Consider the following 10,087-nt stretch of genomic DNA (forward strand, 5'->3'; position numbering starts at 1 on the left):
GGCAGGGAGCAACTATAGTAGAATTGTATTATGAGAAACACTCGTGCTGAATTTCTTCTGTAGGAAACGATGAGGTGAAGAGAGGTGTCATGCTCATGTTGTTCGGGGGAGTTCCTAAGAAAACAATGGAGGGAACGGCACTACGTGGCGACATCAACGTCTGCATTGTTGGCGATCCTAGCACTGCTAAGAGTCAGCTGTTGAAACAGGTATCGGATCGTAATCATGGTTCGCACAGTCCTTGAAAAGTCTTTGAATTTGAGGGGAGTCCTTGAAAAGTACTTGAATTTAGTAAATGTTGATTTTGTGCTTGCAAAGTTCTTGAATTTCATGAAAATGTCCTTGAATTTTTAGAAAGAATCTTTGCCTGTAATAAAAAGAAATTTTGTACCATCAATAAAGTGCAAACCTCAATAAAAATTGCGTTAAATGAGCTTAAAAAGCTATAGACACGATAGACAGTTAAATGATGATCACAAATTACAGTAAGTCAGTAAAATCAGTCAGTAAATCAAGGTATGTTGTAGAAGTGACACTGTTTAGAAGTGTTTATTAATGTGATCTAGGTAAGTTTTAGAGGTGACAGTGATTAAGAATGGGGTTATTATTAAATTAATCCAGGTATGTTTTATTCTGTGTATGAATTCCGATAAAATGTCCTTGAATTTCCGATAAAATATCCTTGAAAAGTCTTTGAATAGTCCTTGAAACATTTTTCAGTCCTCCTGTATGAACCATGGTAATTAAACTGATTAGTGTTCATCCACCCTCGTCTATCGAATCGGTCGTGGTACCCCCGCACTGCTTGCTGGCCAGGTTGTTATGGCTTAGCGCTAATAAGTTATGTGCAATAATATATAGGCCCTCAGATTGTCTACTACGTTGGATGTAAAGGAACCGACTCGCTGCGTCATCTTCAAATTGCCTTCCAATGTCATGTTTTTTTAGCCTTAAAATACTTGTGTTTGTCTTACCACGTATGAGTATCTAACACATAGCTGTCACACGAGATATCAGGTTACCTGTGTTCGTGCGTACCTGTGTTTGTGACGAGTCTGTGTGGTGTTTACCTGTGTTCTTGACGAGTGTATGGAGCGTACCTGTGTTTGTGACGAGTGTATGGAGCGTACCTGTGTTCTTGACGAGTGTATGGAGCGTACCTGTGTTCTTGACGAGTGTATGGAGCGTACCTGTGTTTGTGACGAGTGTATGGAGCGTACCTGTGTTCTTGACGAGTGTATGGAGCGTACCTGTGCTTGTAACGAGTGTATGGAGCGTACCTGTGTTTGTGACGAGTCTGTGTGGTGCGTACCTGTGTTCTTGACGAGTCCGTGTGCGTGCAGGTGGAGGAGTTCAGCCCACGAGCCGTCTACACGAGCGGCAAGGCAAGCACGGCCGCCGGCCTCACCGCTGCCGTCGTCCGCGACGAGGAATCGCACGAGTTTGTAATAGAAGCTGGGGCCCTCATGCTTGCTGATAACGTAAGTGTCAAGCTCCCGCGCGAGCGAGTTTCAGTAGGCGATAACTTAGTGCGTAAGTAACAGCATAAGTGAGTAAGTAAGCGTGCGTAACGTAGGTAACAGTAGTGCGATAACTTATAGTCTGTGTCTAGCTCCCGCGTGAGAGAGTAACGGATGATAGCATCTGAGTTGACCTGAGGGGTGGCATAGATTAATTGGGACGGATGGCGGAACCTCTCTTAATGCTTCACTCGCTAAAACACTCATCAGTGTCATTGCATGGGTGAGGTAATGGATGTAGTCATGTTTAATCTAATCAAGTATTGCACTACCTATATCTACTATCATACTACTATATACATGATATATACTACAGGGTTTCTTATGAGGGGAAATTAGACAAAGGAGGTATAATGGCCAGTTTGGGAAAAAAATGCGCATGATGGATTCAAATTAATACAGGATGTATTGATATACTTATAGGTATATAGATACAGGATATGCTTATCAGTAAATACAGGAACATTTTCATAACGGCGTTGTTAAATTTGACAACGGCGGTGCGCCACTGTGCCTCTTATGTATAAAAAACCCTGTAATATACATATATCAAAATGAACCATGTCAGTAAGTTAATTGCCAACTTTTGTTCTCGTAAAGGGAGTCTGTTGCATTGATGAATTTGATAAGATGGACATCAAAGATCAGGTCGCTATTCACGAGGCCATGGAACAACAAACGATCTCAATCACCAAGGCCGGAGTTAAGGTGAGTAGTAGTAGAATGTATGGATGAGCCGGTGTGAACGTTATATCGTAAACAAAAGAATAAATTATTGTATTAAACAATAAACATGTCTATTTTGTCCTGCGTACATTGCTGAGGAGTTTATCTATTTGCATGACTGGCAATGTGTATTTTCTCTATTGTGTACGTAATCTGTTCTCGCTCGTAAATAGGTCTCCGTTGACTACAGTTATTATTTTAATCGAGATTAGAAAAATTGTCTCAAATGGTGGTTTCAATTTTCCTCATGGCAGGCCACACTGAATGCGCGTACGTCGATACTGGCAGCAGCTAATCCCATCGGAGGGCGCTACGATCGCTCAAAGTCGCTCATGCAGAACATCGAACTATCGCCACCCATCATGTCGCGATTCGATCTGTTCTTCATTCTTGTTGACGAATGCAACGAGGTATTTACGCCGACGCGTTGAACGAAAAAATTTCGCCATCGATAGATGTCGTGTGTTTTTCACACCTTGGTTTGTGTTATTGTTGAAGCATGTGAATGATCACGTGGTTTACTAGGTGGTCAGGTTGCAGTCTTTTGAGTTTGTTCGCTAGAAGGTGCTTTTCTGTTGGTGGACTATGTATAGCAATACTATGGAATGAAATATTCAGGTAAATGATGGAAATTTGATTGCATGTGGTATACGGTTGACAGTAAGCTATCAGTAAATAACCATCTGCTTAGTTTGACGAGCGGTTTGGAGATCGTTGAGTTTGAATACTACGAGGCATGTTTAAGATGGTGACTTGGTTGCGTGTGATGTAACGTGGTGCGAGTTTGTTTACGGTTGTTACGTTTCAGGTGGTGGACTATGCTATTGCGAGACGCATCATTGACCTTCACAGCATGATGGAGGAGGACATAGTGGAGCGTGTTTATTCCGTCGACGACATTCAGCGATACATCATGTTTGCGAGACAGTTTAAACCGAAGGTACGGCGACAAAACATCTACTAAAATAAAGTTTTTCCACCGAAATCCGTCAAATTATGCTCAGAAGCATTAAATCTTCAAGAAGAATGCACCTATATTTATTTATTTGTTTATATTAATTATTAGGTATTATAAATGTATAATGTTAAATTATAATTAACTAGCAGGACACCCAGCGTTGCCCGGGAAATGAAGCGCTCAGTTGGTGACCACTTGGTTGAAAGAAATAACCAAAAAATTATCTATCTATCTATCTATGTATTTTTTTTGGGTTCAGCGGTTTAGCGGTTTCAGCGGTTTAGGAGACCGATGCCTTATCCATTCGACCGCTGAGAGTATCATTGAGACGTCCAAAAGAACTTTTTCCCATTTTTTTTTTATCCAGAACCATCTCCCAGACATGCTGATTCTGTATATATCTTCAGTTTTCCTCTAGGCTGCGTAGTTCTCTAGTTAATACGAGTGCAGACAGACAAAGTCTACAACTTTATATATATAGATAAGAAATATTATTAGTAATATATTGTTTACTTTGGTAACGGATATAGCAACGTGAGAGGCGAATTTCATCTGTTCTCGATTCGTTACGCAGATCAGCAAGGATTCCGAGGAATTCCTTGTTGACCAGTACCGGCACCTGCGGCAGCGCGACGGTGGCGGCACGGCGCGGTCGTCGTGGCGAATCACGGTGCGGCAGCTGGAGAGCATGATACGGCTCGCGGAGGCGATGGCGCGGATGCACTGCCAGGACGAGGTGAGTGGCGACACAGACGACGACAGACGCAGAGACTCGTGACTCTGCCGCGTTTCTGTCAACGGTCTGTGAGGAAAAATGTTTGTGATAATGTGGCTCTTGTATCATCAGACCTGAGATCCAGTAGCAGCCTGCCTGTCTATCTTCTGTCTGTCTGTCTGTATTCTATGTTATGTCTGTCTGTCTGTATTCTATCTTCTGTCAGTCTGTATTCTATCTTCTGTCGGTCTGTATTCTATGTTCTGTCTGTCTGTTTGTATTCTATATGTTCTGTCTATCTGTCTGTATTCTATGTTCTGTCTGTCTGTTTGTATTCTATATGTTCTGTCTATCTGTCTGTATTCTATGTTCTGTCTGTCTGTTTGTATTCCACGTTCTGTCTATCTGTCTGTATTCTATGTTCTATCTGTCTGTCTTGGTTCGCGATAAGGTAACCGAACCAATTAACCAGCCCCTCTAACGTGTGTAGTATTCTATTGTTTTCATGTATCGTTTTGCTGGGTGAAGACTCTTGATTTGGGGAATAAACGTGGAGGTTGAGTTTCACATATCTGGGTCCTCTAATTTATTGGAGTAAGAGTGATGCAAGATAAAGATATATCTACACTAATTCATGTAGTTACGTAAGAGAGATACAAATTAACAACGTGTTTTGATGCTGCTGCGAGACACAGGTGAGTCCCAAGCACGTGAAGGAGGCCTTCAGACTCCTGAACAAGTCCATCATCCGCGTTGAGCAGCCGGACATTCACCTGGACGACGACGAACCGGAGATGGACGCGGCCGGAGACGCCCCCGCCGGCCCCAACGGTTCGTACGCGCGCGGCGGCGGCAGTCGCTGTAACGAGGCATCCCCTAGCCACGTACACATTCCGATGTGGTTGTTTCGTCGCTGGGTTTCGCTGTTGAAATGTGTGGTGATGTGTATTGAATTTATTAAATTAATGCAAGTAAAGTATTTCTTGTCGCGTTTCGATGTTTCGATGTCGTGTGCGTCGTAGCTCTCATTTGTGCGATTTGTTTGCAGATTGGTGATTCAAGCTCTCCAATCGATGATCTAAATAACTTTATGAAGACTTATGAACGCGTGAACTTGTTTCAGAGCATGGCGACGGTGGACCAGTGCCGATGGAAGCAGACGCAGCGGACAGGAATGACGAGCCGGGCGCGGAAGCAGCTGCTAAGAAAGGACTGAAGATCACATATGACCAGTACAAGCAGATCTCCAACCTACTGATATTGCACATGAGACACGAAGAGGAGCTGGCAGAAGGTAGGCGGCAACGTAGGATTTATATTCTACACCAGTTTCTGTGGAATTTTTTCCCAGAGGACAGTTTTTCTCATGGGAACAGTTTTTTGCAACACATTTCTCAACAGTTGAAGCGTTAGTGTTTTTCAGTGAGATAGGTTCTAACTGCATCCTGTAATTGTTTATCTGACAGATTCGGAGGATAGTGAGGTCGTTGGCACAAGGCGGGCCGACCTCGTCAACTGGTACCTTAACGAGATCTCAGGCGACATAGACAGCGAAGCGGAACTTATCGAAAAGAAGCTATTGGTCGATAAAGTTCTAGAGCGGCTGATTCATCATGTGAGTATATTATATATATATATATAATTATATATGTTGCCGGTAACCTCCTTTTCCCAATGTCCTCACAGGAGTACTACTTATGGCTGCATTTCATTGGAGTTGAACAAGTTAATATACCAAATAAACCGAGAATTACACAGCTTCCGTTAAAATCGAGTGAATAATCCGAGAATTAAAATAAATTTTAATTTAATTTAATAACAAAAAGTTTAATTCAAATTGAGTTAATCGCGTAAATCGAGCAAAACTGTACCAGACGCGTAGTTAACATTGCAGGATTAGCAACAGTAGCCAGTGTCTGATGAGCACTGTCTAGCTGCATCATGTATTTTATGCGATAGTCGGCCACTGCTCTGCGCTATTTATAACACTGTGTCATCTTCTTCCTCTCTCCAGGACCAAGTTGTCATACAGCTTGCGACCCCCGGACTGAGGCCAAGAAGAGGTGAGGAGGGAGATAGCCACGCGGAGGAGGACCCCATTTTAGTTGTTCATCCCAACTACGTCATTGAGGACTAGCTCTCAGGATCTATGCAAGCGTGTGTGTTTTAGGGGTAGGGTCGTTCCTACCCCTAGAGGGTTACTGCTGCGTGTCAGGGCTGCATGTAGATTGTGTGTATATATGCATCCGTGTGTATCAAATCAGCTCCCAGGATGTTGTAGTGTTGTCAGAACTGGCCTGTGTTCTTGTTGGAATGGGTCCTGCTTCGTGTACCTTTATACATAATTACATGCAGCGGATCTGAGAGCGAACTGGTTGGGTAGAGAAGATGAGATGACTCGTGCTTATTACCATGTTATCAATGAAAGCTAAAGTTTTCAAGTCCGTATTAATCGGCTTGTGACGTTTCCATTTTGCTGGCGATCACTGACTGTATATACAGGGATCTAGGTGGGGGATTGTATGTGGTTTTCTATATCAAAACAGTATTTTTGATATCAAGGTCACACGAATAGTATTTTTGATACCGGTTTAGCATTCAGCAAGTGTTGGGTACACGTTTCCTTTTGTTGTGAATGTGAAATAGGTATTTCTTCTCATTCCATAACGTTCCATAGGTGTGAGAATGTATAAAGAATTCTTTACTCTTTACTATTACATGAATTAAGACAGTCTTCCACACATAGTATATTTTGTATTTGCAATGTCTATAATAATAAATAAATAATTTACTTGATTCTTTTGCATGAAATGATTTCTTTTTGTTTCTGCATAGTTGTTTTTTAAACGTTTTCTTTATTGTTTGCTTCACATGTGCTCGGGACATTTTGACATCATTATTAGGTTCATTTCACAAACGTCTTGGCATATTGCAGGCTTTCCCCCTTCCTGCATAAAAATGTCAATTAATGATTTCAAGAAATAAATCGTGAAGTATGCGATTTTTTCTGAGATGGTAATTAATATAAGTTTGTTCAATTATCTGCAATAATGAAACCTACATTTATTTCATGTCAATTTACAGTTATTGTTAATATTTTTTTTGGAAAAAATATAGTGAGTTTTCCTGTCCCACTGCCCCACCCCGAAGGCTAACTCCATTATTTGCCTTGTTCTCCATTGTCCATCATTGCAGAGTAGATTCAAAGACGACCCTATATACTTTAGTATATACTTTATACTATATAATATATATTTATAGTATATACTATATACTTTAGTATATAGGGTCTTTTGTAGATTGCAGTATGGAACGGTTTAAACCGGTTTGGTACATTTTTTAAGCTGGATATCAATTAATGGCCTCATTAAGTATGAAGAGTTTAGACTGGGTTCACTACACTCGTGATAGCTGAAGCAATCGTTCTGTCGTTCATAGCCATTACTCTCAACTTGTCTCTCCGTCTTCGATATAGTCCCTTAATTGGACTTTGAAGATAATTTACCTCCGAGGTTACGAGGTTAACTAGTGAGTGCGCATCACTGCTGCCGATTTCACCTGTGATGTGGATCGATGACATGCAAGCAGGTACACGAATAACTACGAGAGGACATCACATTGTGTGAGGTGAGTGTGCTGGCGTGCGACCAGTGTAGGGTCAATGTCCTTCGTACGTCCCCTCGTCCAATATGTGCCTCTAAATACGACTTTCACATCTGCTGCCGCGTGCGCTTGCGTGACGTCAGTAGCGGCGGGCGGGCGGACGCATTTCGCTGGTGATGGGGGGGGGAGGGTCGCGGGCGCATCTTTCGCGCTCGCGTCACCACCCGGCATCGCGAGTCACATTCATAATTCGAAATATCGCCGTACGTTCGACACACGCGACTATATTGAAAGCGCATCTCCGCGTCGAACACTGCCGAGTTAATACATCGAAAAGTGTCGAGTTCTAACCACGAATAGTGGGGTTAGAATACAATGGTTATTATATTATCAGGAGTGAATAATAATAATCTATATATATTCTTATTCACTCCTGATATTATATATATATATATCATATATATATATATATATATATATAATATTATTGTATTATATAATTACTATTCTAGAGGTTCCCCCCCTTCTCTCGATGCTAAATCGCAGTTCTTTGTTCCGGTTACGGCGCGCATGCATAGCTAATGAGGTTATACAGATGGCGACTGAATATATAAGCGCGGCGCGCTGCCGCCTGCATGTACGGCACTGACAGACGCTCGCAGCTCCGGTCGAAACTCCGGGGTTGATGCACTTTCACTGAGGCGCAGCCGAGTGCGTAGCTTTACTTCTCCGCGGTTACCTAGCTGCCGATAGGCCGATATTTATACATGTATATATATATATAATGTATGTGTGTGGTGTTGTGTGTGTGTGTGTGTGTGTTGCGTGCGGGCGTGCGTGCGTGCGTGCGTGCGTGCGTGCGTGCGTGCGTGTGTGCGTGTGTGTGTGTGTGTGTGTGTGTGTGTGCATGTGTGCGTTGCGTGCGTGCGTGCGTGCGTGCGTGCGTGCGTGCGTGCGTGTATGTGTGTATATATATATATATATATAATATATACGCACCTATACGTGCTAATCAATTTTTCATTCTCACTCTCCGTCGTTCGAGTTACTGCAGCTCAGTATCGAGCATAAAGAGAGTGTTGCTTCGTTTAGTTGCTACGTTCGAAGGCAACGTTGCTGTACCGATGTCATAGAAGTATGTTAGGGTTGAAGTTAGAAGCTTGGGTAGCATTAGAAGTTAGAAGTGTGTTAGAAGTATTAGATTGTATGTTATAAAAGTATATAGTACCGATTGTATGTTATAGAAGTATAATATAGTACCGATACTATCGATTGTATGTTATAAAAGTATATAGTACCGATTGTATGTTATAGAAGTATAGAGTATATACCGATTGTATGTGCCTGTAGAAGCGTATCCGTTTATCCTATCACGTTTACACGTTTTGGCGGGAAAATGAGGATCGTCTGCGAGAGCGGCGGAAGCATGAAGATGGATTGAAGCATGAGCGGAAGGAAGTATAGGTGGGCGGAAGAGAAAGGAAAGAAATAAGCGTAAACCAGGGCATGGGTTGGACCGCATGAGCGAGTCTTACGTACGATACAGCAAAATTACGGCACGGTTACTGATTATATCAAGAGCTAATGATACCGTAATTAATCATATGTATTATTAGCTCTTGATATATATAATGCTCGCACCCATGTGGCCACAGACAACGCAAGGACTCGTCCACTGCAGAGAGAGAAACACTTGGTGATAGACCTGATAGTGCGCGAATCGTCAGTCACTGCTGCTATTCATGGGTATTTCATTAACCACTACTACATATAGTAGGCAACTATTTAAAGATTCACATTAATTCAAAGTAATAATTAATGTTACTTTTTTTTTATTAATTTAAGATTTAAAAAAATTAAAATCGGCTGTGTCCTAGGATCGGACACAGACTGATTAAAAAATTAAAATCCTGCTCACACCATTCTCCTCGGAAACTCGAGATACTTGAATGTTAATTATATTATTCATAATTAACATTTATTAATCATTAAATTAATATTATTTAATTATACTCTCTGTTCGTCCATCATGGCAACAATGATAAACGTATTAACCATACCTAAAGCGTGATTATCTCATTAGTACCTGACAGGTAGCATTTCCATGCACACGAGCGCATGTACTCCAGAACCATGAACAAAGAAAGTATAAGCAGCATATTACCAAACACGCGTTAGCAGCAGCGTGTACGCATAATACCCGCGATTAACGACGGTGTGCGCATGCGCGGGGGAGTCGGAGGCTGAGGAGAACCACACGTGGTCACGCGGCAGCAGCATCCACGGGGGATGTATCACACGGGATGCGGAGAGCGCCTCATGACATCCAGCATCGATGATGCCTGTGTTTGTCTCTCTCCGGCGAGGGTGATCTGAGACAGAAGCTAGGATATCTCCCAATATCACGAGGTGAGTGTTGATGAAACATTAAGGTTGTTTGTTGTATTGTAGTTCATCTGAAATCCGAAGTAGGGCGCGGCGATGCAGGTGCATGCTGGTGGGGCATTCTCTCTCTCTCTCTCTCTCTCTCTCTCTCTCTCTCTCTCTCTCTCTCTCTCTCTCTCT

General features: G+C 42.2%; 2 protein-coding genes across 2 annotated transcripts in view; both read left to right on the forward strand.

The window, feature by feature from the left end:
- The window catches only part of LOC106809518 (zygotic DNA replication licensing factor mcm6-B-like), a 13,194-nt gene extending 6,461 nt beyond the window's left edge, over positions 1-6,733 (forward strand). The window contains exons 9-18 of the mRNA XM_014812612.1: positions 64-209; positions 1,344-1,481; positions 2,121-2,228; positions 2,501-2,656; positions 3,055-3,186; positions 3,779-3,940; positions 4,615-4,750; positions 5,043-5,213; positions 5,386-5,534; positions 5,934-6,733. Coding sequence (XP_014668098.1) covers positions 64-209; positions 1,344-1,481; positions 2,121-2,228; positions 2,501-2,656; positions 3,055-3,186; positions 3,779-3,940; positions 4,615-4,750; positions 5,043-5,213; positions 5,386-5,534; positions 5,934-6,056 — 1,421 coding nt within the window. The 3' untranslated portion in view covers positions 6,057-6,733. The remainder of the gene's footprint in view (positions 1-63; positions 210-1,343; positions 1,482-2,120; positions 2,229-2,500; positions 2,657-3,054; positions 3,187-3,778; positions 3,941-4,614; positions 4,751-5,042; positions 5,214-5,385; positions 5,535-5,933) is intronic.
- Positions 6,734-9,224: 2,491 nt separating this feature from the next.
- The window catches only part of LOC106809512 (cuticlin-1-like), a 6,303-nt gene continuing 5,440 nt past the window's right edge, over positions 9,225-10,087 (forward strand). The window contains exons 1-2 of the mRNA XM_014812605.1: positions 9,225-9,268; positions 9,759-9,931. The gene's annotated coding sequence lies outside the window, so the exon portion shown is untranslated. The remainder of the gene's footprint in view (positions 9,269-9,758; positions 9,932-10,087) is intronic.

The sequence above is a fragment of the Priapulus caudatus genome, unplaced genomic scaffold, assembly GCF_000485595.1.
Source record: "Priapulus caudatus unplaced genomic scaffold, Priapulus_caudatus-5.0.1 Scaffold360, whole genome shotgun sequence".
NCBI classification, from domain to species: Eukaryota; Metazoa; Priapulida; class Priapulimorpha; order Priapulimorphida; family Priapulidae; genus Priapulus; species Priapulus caudatus.